The sequence below is a fragment of the Salvia splendens genome, chromosome 10 (assembly GCF_004379255.2).
Source record: "Salvia splendens isolate huo1 chromosome 10, SspV2, whole genome shotgun sequence".
Classification (NCBI taxonomy): Eukaryota; Viridiplantae; Streptophyta; class Magnoliopsida; order Lamiales; family Lamiaceae; genus Salvia; species Salvia splendens.
In genome coordinates this window covers 14173389-14192762 of record NC_056041.1, presented here as the reverse complement: position 1 = coordinate 14192762, position 19374 = coordinate 14173389, and the positions used below count along the sequence as shown (strand labels likewise).

The window sequence follows — 19374 nt, the reverse complement described above, 5'->3', positions numbered from 1 at the left end:
GTCTGGACCTCCTGAGACCCTGGGCGACTCCCCTCACTGCCCGTTGCGCCCGCCTTTGTCCAATCGGGCGAGTGCGCCGAGTAAATGAGGGAGGGGATGGGAACTCCTGAACATCCGGGGAGAGGTCGTGGGAACCGCCGCTGCTGCCGCTGTAATCACCGATATAGTTTAGACGCTGCTTCTTCGGCCAGCCAGCATCGACACCTGCCCGAAACTTCTCGGAGTCCTTCAGCACTTGATAGCAGTTCGAGTAGGTGAACTCCTTATAAGTCCCAGGCACGGGGAAGGCTTTCTCCGCTATCCTCCTGCAGACCTCCTCAGTTTGGCCACTAGTCTGCATGCGGAGGGCGTTGGTGTACAAGCCCGTAAATCGGGAGACCGTAGCCCTGATTCGGTCCCACCCCTTCCGGCACTCCTCCCTGGTGAGTGGCCTCTCGCCCGGGCAAAATCCCTTGTAGGCTGCTGCTACTTTAGCCCACAAGTTGACGGTCCTCTGATTGTTCGATTTAAGGGGATCATCGCAAATACTCACCCAAGCCTTGGATAGCGCGACGTTCTTCGCATCCAGCCACTTCGTCCGTGTCAGGGTGTCGTCATCACCCGGCTGCGACGACTCGCCGACCACCCTCTTCCCCTTGGCCTTCTTCTTCTTTGGCGCGCCTCGATCCCGCCCTACTCCCCCCGTTTGAACGGGAGTGTCCGCCTCCTCGATATCTATCCATAATTCCTCTAAGGAGAAAGTCTCACACCCAGTGAACTGCGTCTCCGATGTGGTCGATGTGTGCGAAGAAGCAGTCAAAAAATCAAGGCTGGGGCGATAGACATTGTCCCCTCCCCCCGGTATCCCCTGCATCACCGCCTGCCCCCCGGACGCCCCCTGCATCCCGGGCTGCCCCCCCCGCCTGCCAGCCCGGCATCATCTGCTGCATCATCTGCGGCACGACTCCCCACCTCGGTACCCCCTGCCCACCGCCCAGCATCCCCTGCCATCCCGGCATACTCCCCCCGGCTGCCGTACTACCCCCCGCTGCCATCCCTGGCATCATCTGCTGCCAATGGTACATGTTGTAGTACCCGCCGCCCATCGGCCCCCATCCAGCTCCCACGGGCAGCGTGGGAGTTTGAGACCCGCTCATCGCCGGAGTAGACTCGTTGTTGTTATCCATTTTGCGTTGTTGCTCTTGTACAGAAATTAAGATAGAGAGAAAACTCGTTAAAACAAGTGATGCGAATGAAAATGACGTGCATGTCACGTATATATAGTGTTTCGAAAATTAAATAAATAAATAAATAAAATTGCGTTGGCCGATCACTCGCCGATCGGGAGGCTGCAATGGCGGTCAGCCGATTGGTGAGAGGATCGGCCAGCGCCTGAAAATCGGAATGGGCTGGTCGATTTTCTCGCCGATTGCAATGGTTCGGTGAGCGGACCGGCCAACGCCAGGGATCGGCTAGCCGGTCCGCTCTCCTGTACTATGGATGCTCTTAGAAATAAATAGATGCTCACACATAGTATTCTAATCTAATGATCTAATTGTAAATGACGATTCCTTATATTTTTTTGTCTTGAAATATTAGGTACTATCATATGTGTATTTTTTTATGCTTCGGAAATGTATAGCAAGATGTAGAAGTTTTAAAATGACTATTCTTCTTTTGAGCATTAAAATGACTATTCTTCTTCCCTATATTTTCCCAAAATATCGACAGCCCCTCTTCCTCCCTCCATAAACACTTTCTTCATAAAATCTCATCTTTATTTATGAATTGATGAAACAATTGCATGATTGGATTATTTTGGAGGTAAGTCTACCTTTCTATCCCAATTTTGAAGCATATATTTTGGTATTTCAATTAGTTTGAGATGTTCAATTTTCAGACCTCATGACTTAGGGCAATTGATTGATTTTATTCTTTGAACTAACGTTGAATACGTAACATTTAGACGTATCTGATTATAGTTTGAGCTTTGCTTTGAATGGATTGAACATTTATCAGTGAAGTGCCATAGAGGACAAAACCCTAAGTTAGGGATGTAGGGATTTCATTGTTAGTTTGTTGCAAATGGTTTGGGAATGTGGCATAAACATGTTTTTCTTCATTAGTTTGGAGTGGATTAAGTCCTCTGGTTTTCAGTCCCATGTTCCGAATTCTTTAGCAAGTTTAGAACTGTAAAAACATTGATTTACTAATTTTAAAAATAACTCGAATGGGTCTGATTTTTATGGAAAATATAAGAGTTCATTCACTATATGTATAAATTGTTGGGTAAATGTTGCCAGAAACTGTTCGATTTTGGTAGTCTGGAGTAGAAGGAGAATATCTCTCGGACCATTAAGAATTTTCAAGTGAATCTTGTTGCTTTGTAAACAAGACTTGTTGGGGTATTTGAAAATATTGGTTTACGCCTCTAGAGCCTTTTGAATGAATACAACACGTTAATGAGAAATCAGTCCAGTACATGTCATATATTAAAAGTTAAATGATAGACTCATGGAATTACTTTACATTTAGGATATCAAATGAGGATAAAGGAAAGGGTTTAGTTTATAGTAGTATCCTTTCCTTATAAACTTATGTGTTATGATGCTATAAAGTAGCTAAACCCAAATGTTTGCATAGGATAGAAAAAAAGATTGGCGAAAGAAGAAACGATAAATGGAAAGGTTTGGAAATAAACGCTGTCCAGGTAGCATGCTCAACACTTAAAGCCCAATTCTCTTATGTGTTTTTATGTGAAAGTTAAATGTCCTTATGTGCTCTATGTGATTATATGTGAATATGTGAATTAATTATGGAATAAGAGACTAATAAGTAAACTATGAAAATATGATGAATGGGTTGTATTCAGATTCATAAGTTAAATAGTGTTAAAAATCAAAACACTTGTAGTCCATTGGATCATGTGATCTAATGGTCAGATTAATGCCACGTGTCATGTAGTAATATAGATTATTAGTCTAATAATGTAACTTAGCTAATAATGTACAATTTTAGTAAAATAATGTACCATTTTATTATAATAATGTACCTCGGCTAGTAATGTACCATCTTAGACTAAAAATGTAATTTATCACAACCATCCAATCTAAGGATCCAAGGGCTTAGATTTGCTTTGATTTTTGACAGAATTTCACTTATTGACCATAGCGCGCCCCTATGATGAATTATTGCAAATTTGGCAATGAATTAGGAAAAAAGGGAAGAATACGAGTTTATGTTATTCCTCTACTTGTTTGCATTAGGTTATAAGATAATGTTTTCTGCATTAGGTTTCAATTCCTGAATTAAGTCTATGTGATTGCATATATAATATTGCGTGCCAATTAGTAATAAATATATGATCAGAATATGTTGCTTATCATATGAAATATGTGAATTCTGGATATGTGATGGTATTGAGAGAGTTAGAATTTAATCAGTTAAGTTGATATAATATGGATGACAACAAGTTGTTGATGTGTAACGTTAGAGATTATTGGAAATAAAGAAGTAAGTAATTTGATGTAAATGAGTATAATTGACTGTGTGTACGCCCCGTGCTCAAGTGTATTCTGTGGGTACAATTGGCATGCCATAGGACAGTAGCGCTGCAATAGCTGCAATCATTCGTCTTCTAGATAACCGAAGCGAGGATCGTCTCTGTCTCTGATCTGATCTTTGTCTCTGATTTATCCGGTATCTGTGATCTCTGATCTTTGTCTCTGGCTGCACCCTAAATGGGTGGTCTGTGCGGAGTCCTCTCGAGGACAAATTCCGCTCTGTATCTGATTCTGTTTCTGATTTGGTGAAATTTCGTGATGATGTCAATCAAATTAGATGACGATATATGTGATATATGAGTTTATTTGAAATATCTGTTATAATGTGATATAAACATTGAAAACCCGAGAACTTGAAATTGGATTCTGTTATGATATAAATATTGAAAACCTGAGAACTTGCTGAGAATGGTTATGTCATGAGTTAAGAATTCGTATTACCATGCACTTTCTAGACACGTAGTTTGGAATTTGATGTCGTGGATGAAGATTTGACTGTTGGTATGTGTATGTTGATATGCTCGGTTACTGAATAAGTAAATCGCTAATGAGGTAAAAGTAATTCGAAATATTTGGCTATTTTAGTATAATTTTAGTGGATTACTAATATTTATCTAGAATTTTAGTATAATTTTGTCATTTTCAACTAAATTCTTTGAACAACACTACTATCTATTTTATTCTAGATATATAGGGACTAGCTAGAGCGGAGGGATTCCGTTAATGGAACATATTGAGATTTCATGTAGAATTCCTTGGCGTCGTCTAAATCATTTATGGTTTTATTCTTCGAATAAATAAATTTCAATAGCTCAAATACAATCTTCAATTATCTTGTTATTTTATTTGATTTACTATTTGATTTAATGAAAATTATTAAGATCCCTAAACTAAAATATACGCAGAAGAATTAAGCTTGTTCTAATTTGACCGTTCAAAGAAAGAAAAAGCTAAGAAAATAAATGGGATTAGTTTTAATTTTTGAAGCTTACGCAAAACGATAGAAAAAAATATAGTGGATTGCTAAAGATGAGGTATGAGTATGGAAATCGAAATCTTAAATTTACATTTAATGGCGGTGACGGTGTCGAAGGTCACATAGAGCTCCAGAGGGATGGACAAATGTATATTCCTAAACGAGAATTAATATTAGGGTTTATTTTTTTAATTATATAATAAAATCAAAAGAATAACAAAATTAAACTTGCATAAAACAAAACATATTGTTTTACACTTCATATTAGTTCATACTAGTCTATTCTCCACTTGTTTTCATTTGTTGGAATTGTTGACTAAAGATCTTCACCTACTGTTGCCCAAAGCCCTGACTCTGCGCACAATTCTTCGATATCCTCCTTCATTGGTTGTACTAGTCAGATTCACCCCTTCAACATTAAAACCGGACCAAACATTGCCTATCTGCAAAGCAGATAGGCAATGTAACTGAAGATGGTAGTTATTTTCTGTTAAGAGACCAACATATTGTTTTACACTTCATATTAGTTCATACTCACTAGTCTATTCTCCACTTCTTTTCATTGTTGACTAAAGATCTTCACCTACTCTTGCCCAAAGAAAGCCCTGACTCTGCGCACAATTCTTCGATCTTCACCTAGTCAGATTCACCCCTTCAACATTAAAACCGGACCAAACACCAGAGAATTGCCTATCTGCAAAGCATAAACAAATTCCCTACTACAAAGTCAACTCCATTCCCAATATAACTCAAAACATGTTTCTCAATCGAAACACAGTTTAATCCTGGATATCAAATTTTAGCAGAAAAAACAAAGTCATGACACAATTTAACTATTTGTGAATAAATGTTGGAAATAAAAATGAGCACAGACATTTTTTTTGTTTGATGAGTTTGAGGCAATCTGAAATGGCATTCTGCAAAAGAAAAAATCAAGAGACATAGAGCACACGTACATAAAAACAGGGGCATAAGTAGATGAAATGATAAGGTTTGTTTTTAGTGAAGAAAGAATACCTCAAAAAGAACGAAGTGAATGCGTGAGAGGATGAGTCGAGGGCGACGAAACCAGAAAAGATAGTCTCTGGGATGAACTAAAGGGCTGCCCCTCACCACATCTCATCTCTCAACAATCTTTGTTCCCATTTTTGTGATGATCACTTGCAATTTTGCTCCTTCTAATAGTATTATTTCATGTTAGAGATCAGTTGTATCATCTCAAAATTATAATACTAATAGATGGAATATGATGGTAAGATTTTTCCTCACAATTAGAGGATGAATGGTAACCGACTACAAGTAAAATCGAACAAAAAGTCTAGAATTACCCTTAAGTTGTTCGATTTCTTGAATTTGTGCCAATAAAATTGACACCATATATATATATATATATATATATAGGGTTGTATTATATACCAAACTAGTTTTAAACACTAAACGCCAAACACATCATTATATAATAACGCGGAGTTCATTACAACTTTATTTGTAGTTCATTATAGGGAATTCTAAGATTTAAAAACAATGACATTATCATGCATAATTTAGAAATCTGAAGTTCATTATATGTTTGTTATTAGTTCATTATAATGAACTCCATGTTATCATAAAATGATGTTGTTCGGCGTTTAAGGTTTAAGAGTGGTTCGGTATTGATCACAATCCTATAAATATATATATATATATATATATATATTTGGACTCACCATTGGTTTTTGTGAGGAGAAGGAGGACAGCACAAAACCATAACTCAGTGCGGCAAAAACAAGAACTAGTTGTAAATATTGCAAGAAATTATTGCTTAATGATGCACAAGTGTTTCTAATCTTATTCCAAGAATGGATTTGACATTTCATAGTTATGGATTTGACATTTCAATTTGATGGTATAGTTTATGTACATGAAACAAAAATATTTCTTCAATCCTAATTTTGTGTAGCAACCTATTACCCAATAGTCAATACAGTGGTTCAAAATTTGTTGAAAGAATACACCCGTGATCCTACGATCTCGACAGGTGGCATGATTAAGCCTATCACATTCTACTCTCGACCGGTGGATCTAAGTCTCAAACACATCACACTTGAATCTCATCTCCCCACTATGCTACTAGACTTTATATTTAATTTAAATCTTCACAAAAATTAGATTTGAAACATTTTTCGGATCATAATGCCATTGCAACGCGGTTTCGCCTGCTCGTCCCGGCAAAATGGATCAGTTTGATGTCCTAATAACTCTTGGAGTAGTATACAATCATACATCATGCTGCTCGTTTCTAGATTTATAACAAGCAATATCCCGACATGATTATTATAATATATACGTCAGAGGGGTTAGGGTGCGACACAATTACTCCCTCCCTCCGTCCGTCGTTAGGAGTCTCATTCCTTGGCGGCACGGGTTTTAAGGAATGTTAAGAAAAGTTGGTGAAAAAAAGTTATGGAATAAGGGTGTCCCACTTGTATATACTAATTTTTAATATAATGTGAGTGAAATTAGTTAGTTGAAAGTGAGACTATTACCATTCATTGTAAAAGTGAAATGTAATGTGAGTAGTATATATATACATCTTGCTGCTCGCTTCTAGATTGATAACAAGCAATAGCCGGACATGGTTATGATTTTTGAATGCAATTAAATATGTGACATGTAATATTAATTGGGAAACAAGGCATACAAAAAATAACATCGTAAATATGGAGTACCAAAACAAAAAATTATTATACTATACTATTATGACCTGCATTCTTTTCTTCCTGTCCACATGCGTAACAAATGGGAAAGCTCAATGTACTATGCGGATCCAAAGGGATGGTGGATTTGACATTTCAATTTGATGGTATAGTATATGTACATGCAGAAAAAAAATATTTCTTCAATCCCTATTTTGTGCAGCAACCTATTACCCAATAGTCAATAAAGTGGACAAGTTTGGTCCAAAATTTGTTGAAAGAATACACCCGTGATCCTACACTTCATACGATCTTGACAGGTGTAATGATCCGACGGTCATAAGCCTATCACATACTCTCTTAAAACCCTAACTGATCAGCTGAAGTGTATAGACAGAAACCAAAATCAAATGGCAAACCCTAAGGTTTTCTTCGACATTACCATCAGCGGCAAGCCGGAAGGCCGGATCGTGATGGAGCTGTTCGCCGACGTGGTGCCGAAGACAGCAGCGAACTTCCGCGCTCTGTGTACAGGCAAGAAGCCCGACGGCTCCAGAATACCCGTCTACTACAAAGGATCGTCGTTCCACCGCGTGATCCCCAACTTCATGTGCCAGGGCGGCGACTACACCTCTCAGAATGGTATCGGCAGCAAGTCCATCTACGAAGGGAATTTTAAAGATGAAAACTTCGTGAAGAAGCACAGCGGCCCCGGCATACTCTCCATGGCCAACGCCGGCCCGGACACCAACGGGTCTCAATTCTTCATCTGCCTCGCCAAAACCGAGTGGCTCGACGGTAAGCACGTCGTGTTTGGGCAGGTCGTGGAGGGTTATGACGTTGTTAAGGAGATCGAGAAAGTTGGATCCGCCACCGGAAGGCTTTCTAAGCCCGTCATCATTGTTGAATGCGGTCAACTCTAGTCATAGTAGTACATCTGTTGTCGCACTAGTAGATCTTACTATCGTTTTAATTTCGCTACCTGCTTTGTATTTTCTGAATCATCTTGTTTCATTTCTTCCAATCATCACATGTTAATCCCTCTTTCCAATCAAGTGGATTAATATTTATCTAGAATTTTATAAATTTGTCATTTTCAATATTGCACATTTGTTTAGATAATAAATCTTTGAACGACAGTATTTTTATTCTAGGGACTAGAGCAGAGAGATTCCGATCGGCTTTGACATATTGAGAATGACGTATACATCATTTTTTATGGTTTTATTCTTCAAACAAGTAAATTTCAGTAGCTCAGATACAATCTTCATTCATCCATTTATTTTATTGAGTGAACTCCAAAAACAGTCTCTAGATTATGGGTTTATCTCGCCCATAGTCCTTAGACTTTAAAAATATCCCTAGACAACCCTCCACTAAGCCTTTATCTCGAAAATGGTCTTTTTTCACTGTTTTTTGTCGAAAATACCCTTTTGGGGGGTTTTGGGGGGGGGGGGTTTGGGCGATTTAGTCTTTTTACACTTTTTACATTTTAAATATGATATTATTTCAGTGATGTACTAAATCTGATATTATTTCAAAATTATCATTCTTCTTCCCTTTTCTCATCCTTCACTTTATTTCTTTATTTTAATATTAGATTTAATTTTATAAAATTAAATTTTAAATTTCAAATTTTAAATATTAATAGATTTTTATTAATTATTAAAATTACTATTAAATCACAAATTAATTTTTAATCAATATTTGATAGTATCTAATATTTAATCAATAAGGTACGACGACGCCTTAGTTATAATCATACTTAATAGTTTTAATCATAAATAGATCATCAAACACGATTTATTGTGAAATAAATATGCATCCAATGTAAGATTAATATAATTTTCGTTTATTAATTTGAAAACAATAAAAATTAACTAGAAAATTTCAACAAAAATTCTCCTATATCACATTTTTTGTAGTATCAGATATTTAGTCAACTTCATAATATTTAATCACAAGCAATTATAATAGCCGAACGAAGGCTAAATAAAATAGCTCTTATTTTTCCATCAAAATTAATCTGCACTTCTTCAATTTAGATGAATATTATATTAAATAACAAAAATTAATAGGTTTGATCTATATTTTTGTAGTGTCCATGAATTAATAGCTTTAATCAATATATATATTGTCCATGAATTAATAGTTTTAATTAAAAAATTTATTGATATTTAAAAATTGAAATTTAAAATTTAATATTATAAAATTAAATCTAATATTGAAATAAAGAAACAAAGTGAAAGATGACAAAAGGGAAAAAGAATGATAATTTGAAATAATATCAGATTTAGTACTTCACTGAAATAATATCAGATTTAAAATGTTAAAAGTGTAAAAGATCAAATTGCCCAAACCCCCCAAAACCCCTCAAAAGGGTATTTTCGACCCAAAACAGTGAAAAATGACCATTTTCGAGATAAAGGCTTAGTTCAAAATTGTCTGGAGATATTTTTAAAGTCCATGGACTAAGGGCGAGATAAACCCATAGTCTAGATATCGTGGAAAAGGGAAACGTGAAGGTAGTGACGTCCAATGGATCCGTGATAAAACTGAATGGAGTCAGACACATTCCTGGATTGCACAGAAGTTTGATTTCGATTGGGCAGCTTGATGCAGAAGGGTACCTCAACCCGAATACTATAGATTAGTATAGAGAAGTAGGGGTCGATCCCACGAAGATGGATACGTAAGAAAGCATTTAGAAACTCTGGACAAGGGCGGCTGTTTCCACGCAAACTGGGTTGAGGTATACTATTACTAGACCTAGGCAGGAAATGTAACACTAGACCTAGAAAGCTGTAAACATACTGAGATCAATCGTCCTCATGACGGATAGATATTAAATTCACTTCCTAGACCGTGTAAACGACTACCTAATTTAGCTAGACAGAAAGAAAGCAAGCAGTGGGGACCATAATTCCAGAATTAGCAAGTACGACAGAAAGGCTGCAAATAACAAACTGAAACTCTAATTAACAACGACATGCATTTTTAACTGAATCAAACACGAAGATGAAGAAAACAGAGCACGTACCTAGATTCGAACAGAATATAAAAATTGGGTCGTCGGAAACTTGCTACAAACCAGAAATAACATAGATCTACATATATTAGACGTAATGAAACGAAAACACGAAGGCTAGGCATAAATTTAAAACAACTTTGTTCAGATTCACGTAGGAAGCTTAATCCACTCAGGATCCAAGCGATCCGAACCAAACTACGACCTCAATCAACTCCATAACTTCCGATCTAACAGATCTACTCCGATCAACACCAAATTCAAACCTCTGATTCAACCACCAACAAACTCTGATCAACTGATCCAGCCATTACTCTGCACAGATTCAGTGAACAATTGCGAAACGCATCCAACGCAAGTAAACTAACTCAAACTTCAGAAAATCACAAGAGCGACATCAGAAATCAACATCAACGATATAACAGAACATTAAACTTGCATCAAACACAGAAATATTCGGTAAAAACAGAGTGTCGAGCTTCGAACAGCGAAGCTCGGTGAAATCCACAAAATACGAGAAAATAAAATGGAACTTGTTTCTTCGCCCTCGACAGGACGGTGTTACAACCCAATTGAAATGCGAAAAAACTAAGAGTTAACCCCAAATCACCCAGAATTTCCCTCTAAAGAACCCAAGTGTATCGAAGAAAAGTGAGCTACGAGCCACATACTGTTAATAAGGCCTCTACCGAGAAGATCCCTCCAGAATGCATGGTTCTTTCCTTATATAGGCGCGGACATAATCTTCTGGAGCCTTCGTAGAAATCTTCATTCTACCCTTCAGCTCCGAGATTTCCTCCGTCTTGCAATTTTCCTCCACAATGCTCACTTTTTCGCCAGTTTCCTCGGACATGTGATTGTCCTCTTTTTTTCCTGGACCTGGCGAAATTCTTCTACACACCTGGCTTAAAACGTGTGTTAGACCCAGTAAATCCACGAATTCACCCCCTAGACCTATGCATGAAATTGGCCATATCACATATCAACACTCATTTTGTAAAACAGAATCACATTATCAAATTGCAATTATGGGAGTAAACATCGATCATTGCTAATTCTTTACCAAGCAAGCTAGATTAGACTAATTCATTGATGGATAAAACTTGGAATTTGTACATAAATAACAACGAAACTACAATTCAGCTCAAAATCAAAACGAACAGAATCTTAAAACAGTATATTAAATAAAAATATACTCCTCGCTTTCAACATCAATGACGAAATCAAGCCAAATCCACTCATATCAAAGGAAAAATCCATGTGGAGTACATATTTAATCATGAGATTCAGTCTTGCCAACCAAACACCTCCTATGATCTTTACTTTTTGTCATTCTAAGCTTATTAAGTCAGTATTCCTTTTTTTATGTCTCAATCTAATTAATGAATCATTATCTTTTTTTTAATCTTCCAAAATTCCATTCTTTTAAACTCTCTTATTAATTCTTTACTCATAATCACTTAGTTAATATTTTATTTTATCCGCTTAACTTACTAAATATAGTAAGTACTCCATCCGTCCCGTGCTACTCGCACGTTTGCTTTTCGGCTCGTCACAAAGTCCTTACACTATTTATAATTTAAGTTAGAATTAATGCATTTAATTAATATGTTAGTTTAAGTTAAGAGCTCTTTTAGTAAGTGATGTCTCATTACACCTAAAATTCTTTTTTGATTACACAAAAAAATCAATCCCAAATTTACGGCCTAAAATGAAAAGTGCGAGTAGCATGGGACGGAGGGAGTATATCCTTAAAGCCATTAACAAAAAGCAACGTCTTGATTAATTTAGAATGGATGGATTATTATTAGTATTATTTTGCTTAAACTCAGTAATTATATAGTGATGACATTCTTGGGTAGAATGTTACTACTACCTATTAGTTTGAACATTTTTTTGGTATTATTGGAAGCTATGGACATTTTTTATACTCTCGCCGTCCCTCAATATATGTGGTGTGAGCAGTGGCGGATCCAGGGGGCAGGAGGGGGCGGTCGCCCCCTCCGTATGACTATTTTTTCCTTATCGGGACGTAAAATTATCATGTCCGCCCCCTCCGTTTGGCTCCGGCGTCGCTCCGAACAACGAAAAAATAGCCATGTACGCACTACATCAAGCTAATACTATATATTCCGCCCCCTCCGTTTCCGGATCCTGGATCCGCCACTGGGTGTGAGATACACCTACATTACTCATAGGAAAAAAAAATTAAAGAAAAAGAATGTTGGTAGACTTGTTTGATTAACGTAGTTAAGGTTTGTGCAACAAGAGATATGTGGTGTGAGATAATATTATCCTACCAACTGTGGCAACATAATGAAATCCGATGCCTCTTGGATAGAAGAAAAGTCATAAATTGAGATGGTTTTTGCATTAAAATATGTACCTACCTTACTAGATTTTTCGGTCGATTACCTTTTTTTCAAGTTCTACCAATAGCGTAACGACACCGCACCATCTTTTTATAAAAGCCTTCTTCCATCTGCCTCAGTCCCATGTATTGTAGACAATGATGTTACTAAAAAATAAGTAAGTCATGTAAGAAATGTGTTAACAATGGGGATATAGCTCAAGTCATCTCCACTTCTCTAGTTAATTTATATTCATCACTTCTACTTTTTATTTAAGTAATTTCTTCAAACATTCAACAATCAATATTGTTGCAGCATCAATTAAGGCAAAAAAAAAACCATAAAGAGCATTTGGGCCATATTTTAGCTAGCCCGAATTGATAGTTTGCTGTAGAGCATAAGGCCCTACATCTAATGATCTAACAAGACACCATCATGTGTTTAAGACTAGCAAGACAAACTCATTCCTAAAATTCTGTTTGATCACTTCCATCATCACTAATCCTACAAAACTCATTGAATTATTCATACACACATCCATGTGCTCTGTTTCAAAGATGCACAAACACCACATCCATCTTATTAGTACATGTTAACCACTCGATTTTTTTAAAAGGATACGTCGTTTCTTAATTATATTAGCATATCTATACCACAATTGTTTTGGATTAAAAATCACCAAAGAAATCATACAACACTTGAGAGCCTTTTTCTCAGCTCTCACTTACTTCCATCACAACTAAACTAAGCAAGACTTCACTTTGTATAAACAAAGGCCGGAGATCATTATTTGGTATCTGATTTCAAATGTTACAACCTACAAGTCTTGTTTTCTTGTGCAACTTTCTACAAACTAACCAAGATTTATTTGGCATAAGCTTCTTTAATTCTTCTGATATAACTCATGTTTCATTATGCAACTTTCTAAATGACAGTTTTGCCTTAAAAATGAGAAATTTTCTGATTCTCTAATATTTATAGCCAAGACTACACTTCTTACCAAACTTAAAAACGTCATGTCTCAAGTGAGGAAATAAATAAGTACATGTATTCATTTTTTAAAAATAAGGCCCCATTTCTTGATAGAATGTCAAAACAAAAAAGATAAACCTGAATTAGACATTTATTGCTAACATAAACTCAAATATAGGGACATTATGCAATTCTTTCATTTCTATGTATTGATTTTAGCAACGTTAGAAAAACGGTTTTCTTTGTTTGTGATGTTTTTAATGATAAATGAATCAAGACAATCATGCATCTTTTAGCATTCATATATGTTGGCAATTGAAACTAAAAAAAAATATATTACAACTATCCCACATCGGTGTACTAAGAGAACTGAAATCACTATATAAGTCTCATGGGCCCCTCCTCCTATCACCAATTAGATTTAGGATGGAATCCATGGATTTTTATCAATATAGTTTGAATAATGTGATTGGTTTCGTCATTATAAATACGAGAACGTGAGGAATCTCTTGATGCTGTATTCTAACATTCAATAGTAGTACAGAAGAAGATGTTGTAAGAGACTAAGAATAACGATGTTAGAATATATACAATGACATTTTGAAATTCACAGCCAGACTCATTTCTTAAATTGGTTCAGACAAATGCAGAAAGTTTGAGTGATAATAAGATCAACACTTCTTTCACATCAATTTCAAGTTTAAGATTATGGAAGTGAAAAAATCCATGGAGAGATTTTTTAGCTAATCCTTTAAAAAATAACACAATTGTTTTGCATCTGAAAGTTGATAAAATCAATACATATGAATGCTTAAAGATCATAATTGTTTTGATTCTTTTATCATTATAAAACGATGAGAAACGTTTCTAAAGTTGCTAAAATCAATACAAATGAATGCTTAAAGAATTGCATAACGTGCCTAAAAATTGAGTTTCTAACTCGGCTTTATTAGTATGTTTTTTAAGCAAGAAGAATTTTGGCTATGAATACTAGAATATCAGAAACTTACTAGTAACATTTTAAGACGAAATTTTCATTTAGATTAAAATATAATTATGTTGCACCAAACAAATAAACCTTAAGGTCATACTACATTTCTTATGCTTGAGAGACTTGGCTTGTAAAAAGTTGCAAAAGAAAACCTTACTCATAACAGATGAGTTAAAGTAGCATATGCCAAAAATTCTTGGTTCATTTGTAGAAAGTTGAACAAGAAAATATGACTTGTAAGTTGCAACAGTTGATATCAAAGCATCTCATACCAAATAATGATCTCCAAAAATGAATCACTAATCTTTACATTTCTTTACCTACTAAAAGAGTATTTACGTTTCTACTTCTTCTAAAAAATACTTGTAGAACTGTGATCCTCTCATGCTCAGCGCAGTTGGGATGTTAGATCGAGGAACAAATCCTCGCTGCAAGGGATGGTGAGGCCACCGGTTGGATGATGGAACCCGAATTCTTCCTCAGCTTGGAGCAGCAGTTCTTGAAACGAGGGGTGGTTCAAGTACGACACAGGGATCACAAACCGTCTCTTCTCATTCTCTCCAACATAGACAGCACAATGTCCCTTTGGAACCTCAGCTGATCTCCTCTCGTTGGATAAAGTTCGTCTCAGCATTTGGCGAATGGCCACCATCGTTGTTGTTGTATGAATTAATGATTTTTTTTTTCCTCTAAAATGTAAGGAAACTTAAGTGATTTTTGCTCAGTCAATGTGTTGGTTGTGATGATCAAGAAATGTGATGTATATATAGGTGAAACTAAAAGGCTACATTCTTGAAAAAAGAAAAATAAGAGAAACATAAGCATATGAGAAATCACATGGTTTGTCTTTGAATCATTTGCAATTTTGTGATGAAGAATCATTGTTTCCTACCAACTCTAGCAGAAGTGGTCCTCGGCAATGGCCCTACTTTGGCAAGCTGGTACCAACATTTGATGCTTTATTTCGACCTCTCAAGGCTCAATGAATCTGCTCATCTCTCAAAATCTACGACATGTGAGTTCGGCTCATGTGATGGAACTCGTACGTGATCCTTAACAGGTGCAAAAGTATCCTTATTATATTTATGAAAACATAGAAACATCATGTTTAGACAATGAATGAGAAGATTTGCTAACTAATTCTTTATTGAATTTTTGGGTTTATTATCTCTCTTGATCATGAGCTGGTGTAACTAACAGTCACTTTTTTCTTGATTTTGATATATTAGTATAATTTATTCAAAATAGATTATTTGAATCAGGAACTGATTAACAATGTGAAAGGTACCGTATGACATGTCATTATTAGAGATTTTCAAGGTAAGCAAGATTTTGTGTGCTCAAGAATAATTGTGATCAAGATTTTTACTATAACAACCATGTACATTTTTTTACTTCAAATTTTTTCCAGAAAAAAGAAAAGAAGCACACACAAATTGGAAGAACAGAAGAAGTTAGCAGAGAGTTTCTATTAACAGGTTAAATTTTACTAGAGCAACAATTGGCAACAAGGTCCCTCACATAACAAACTTTAATGTCTATTTTCACCTCTAAAGCTCGAAAATTAAGTTGAGCGCGTTCTTATCTGCCTAAGTTGGAAGAAATGATACTAAGAGAAGAAAATATGGAAAAGACATATGCATGTGCTTTTATGGCCCCTACTCTCTCACTTATTCCCTAAACAGCTGTAGTTATTAGACATTGATTGATTACATAAACGCCATTACTACCGTGAAAGCATCTCCAAATCAGACCTTATCTTTGTTGGTGTTGTCTGTAGTGATAATAAGAATCAATAAAAAGTTTAAGTTCTTTAATTTAATTCAGCCGAGATTGATTAATTACATAACTCCATTACTAGAAATCTCATGAATGAATCACATGATTCTGTATCCTAACATATACCAACTTATTATTGAGGAAAACGCTGATTAATTCTAAGACATAACAGAATCCAAACTTATTTAGTTTTGAAGAGAGCCATATGAATTAAGGAAACAAACTTTCTTTCAATAATATGCTTGTTTCACTTACATTCTAATGTATTCTCAGTGTATACATTTTCTAATCTACAAAATTCTACTCTTAAAACACTATTGCTATAAATCATCTTCTGCTCAAACCAGAAATGAAATCTACAAATAATCCTCGCTGCAAGGGTTGGTGAGGCCACCCATCGGGTGATTGAACCCGAATTCTTCCTCAGCTTGAAACAACAGTTCTTGAAAAGAAGGATGGTTCAAGTAGGCCAAAGAGCTTCAGCCGACCTTCTTTCCATTATCACCAACATAGACGGCAACATGGCCTTTTGGAACTTCAGCCGACCTTCTTTCATTGGACAAAGAGCGTCTTAGAATCTGGAAAATGACCATTGTTTGAACCCTTTGTCAAGTTAGAATGCGAAGAGTTGTTATGAAAGTAATGAAAATGAAGAAAGGCAAAGAATATGTTTGATGGGTTGAGCTGAGAAGTGTTGTATATATATAGGTGGAAAAGAAATATTGCATTCCTTTGGAAATAGAGGTTGGTTAGCAAAATAATGGATATGAGAGTTGGGAAACATAAGCAAGTGGAACATCACAAGGATTTGTCAGTAAACTAACTCTTGCAATGTAGACCTCACCTGCCCCACAAACCAAATGCACCACAGAAACCAAATAGTTGCACAAAACATATCCCATTTTCTTCAAATGTGGACCATAATTGTCTTTATTCTATAACATTATAAAGTATACTACTACTATATTTTAGGAAGATATATATGTGAAGTACAGTTCAAAAAATCAACCGTATTAATGATATGTTTACAATCAGCTCAACCATGAGTTAGTAGACATGAAACTATGATCACATGGATTTGTCTACGTAATGACCTACCAAAATACGAAATTACCCAATAGAAGCACTGTTATAAGGTCTTATGATGATTGATGCTTTCTACAAACCAGCAATTCTGATAACCATATGCAGCTTTGTTAGTAAGCATACCATTTTCAATAAGGCAATACAGTTGAAAATTAAGGCATGCATCATATTTTAGATTTAGGTGAAGAATATTCAAGTGGGACACTTGATTTGGATATTGTATGTAGCTAGAATCAGCGGTCCTTCCTTTTTATAAAAGAAATAAATAATAATGTGAGATTTTCATATTTGGGAAAAAAATTAATAATATCCAAATTCTGATCAAATATTCTTGATGTCAGGTAACAAATTAAATTGCTAACTATTTTTTCAATTTAGAATGTTATATCTCCCTCTCATTCTTCCCTTCCCCTGCTCCGGCCGTCCCTTTTCTGTCACGGCTAGGCTGCTGAGAAAATGGACCAAGACATACTGTTTAGGACCCGAAGCTATACACCTAAAGTGTAGGATCAAAAAAAAATTCGGACGAGTGTAGTTGACCAATTTTGGACTTTATTCTACGATCACATTTTTGAAGTCATAGCCGTAATCTTTTCTTGAATCGGTTTAGACAAAATGAAAATAAGTTTGAGTGATAATAGCATCTAAACTTCTTTCATATCGATTACAAGTTTAAGATTATGGAAGTTCAAGAAATAACACAATATAGTTTTGCATCTGAAAATGGCTAAGTATATTCATTCTTGTCATTACATACATTTCTAAAGTCTGATCTACTCCTAAAACATTGCTAGTATATATCATTAGCTTCTCAAGGCAGAGACAACGTCTCAATGAATGTGTCCTGGCTGCAAGGGATGGTGAGGCCACCCATGGGGTGATGGAACCCGAATTCCTCCTCAGCTTGAAACAACAATTCTTGAAACGAGGGGTGGTTCAAGTACGAGAGTGGAACGACAAAACGCTTCTTCTCAGTCTCCCCAACATAGACAGCAACATTGCCCTTTTAGACCTCATTTCTTGAGGAAGCTGATCTTCTCTCGCTAGATAAAGACCGTCTCAGCATTTGTCGCACGGCCATTCTTGTATGAAATTGAGCTGATATGAGCAACTTTTTGTGGGAGAGAATCTCAGGTTTAAATGGTGAAAGAGTTAATGATGGCTGCAAAAGAAATGTGCTGTGTATATATAGACTTTCCAGAAATGGTATATCGAAATGAAAAATGAAGAGAACAAGTAGATATGCAAATGGGGCATGATGCCTCAGTTGAAAACACAAGCACATGGATTTGTCTTGGGATTTTCTTGAAGCAACAACAGATATATATGTGGTGTGACTTGTGAGATAATTCTACCCTACTAACTATGGCAACAAACAAAGCATTCAATTCATCAAAAATTATCATTTTATTGCTCAAACATTGATGGACAAATCCATGTGATTTCTCATGTGCTTGTGTTTCTTCAAATTTCATAGCCTACACTAGTCAACTTTTCTGTGATTTCCAAAGGTATACAACAATTCTTGCGTAGCTATATATGCACCAAATTTCTCAAGTCCAACCATCAACAAGCCTTCAATACATTCTTATCTTTCTTGATTTTTGATTTCCTTCATAATAACTGTTCTTCTCATTCGAACTCGAGAAAAGGTTCACACAATGGCCATTCATCAGATTCAAAGACGGTCTTTGTCCAATGAAAGAAGGTCAGCTGAAGTTCCAAAAGGGCATGTTGCCGTCTATGTTGGTGACAATGAAAAGAAGCGCTTTGTGATTCCAGTCGCATACTTGAACCATCCTTCATTTCAAGAGTTGTTGTTTCAAGCTGAGGAAGGATTTGGGTTCAATCACCCAATGGTGGCCTCACCATCCCTTGCAGCCAGGACTTATTTGTAGATTTCATCTCTGGTTTGAGCACAAGATGATTTGTAGCATTGCTGTTTTAGGAGTAGAATTTTGTAGAGTAGATTCT

At 36.0% G+C, this 19374-nt stretch overlaps 1 protein-coding gene and 2 long non-coding RNA genes across 4 annotated transcripts; 2 read left to right on the top strand and 1 right to left on the bottom strand.

Moving 5' to 3' along the window:
* The first annotated feature begins 1678 nt into the window (after nucleotides 1-1678).
* Nucleotides 1679-4355, top strand: LOC121752269. Of its 2 annotated transcripts, none has more exons than XR_006040292.1 (2): nucleotides 1679-1803; nucleotides 2628-4355. It is a non-coding gene; the product is annotated as an uncharacterized LOC121752269 (long non-coding RNA). The 2 variants fall into 2 exon arrangements; XR_006040291.1 differs by having other exon boundaries at nucleotides 2623-4355.
* A 377-nt stretch (nucleotides 4356-4732) lies between these two features.
* On the bottom strand, nucleotides 4733-5980 carry LOC121752270. Its single transcript, XR_006040293.1, has 2 exons — nucleotides 5536-5980; nucleotides 4733-5435 (listed from the first exon to the last, which is right to left on the bottom strand). It is a non-coding gene; the product is annotated as an uncharacterized LOC121752270 (long non-coding RNA).
* Nucleotides 5981-7574: 1594 nt separating this feature from the next.
* LOC121752265 (peptidyl-prolyl cis-trans isomerase-like) lies at nucleotides 7575-8293 on the top strand. Its single transcript, XM_042147249.1, has one exon. It carries the CDS (start codon nucleotides 7604-7606, stop codon nucleotides 8114-8116), a length of 513 nt encoding a protein of 170 aa, XP_042003183.1. The 5' UTR covers nucleotides 7575-7603; the 3' UTR covers nucleotides 8117-8293.
* Nucleotides 8294-19374: the final 11081 nt, after the last annotated feature.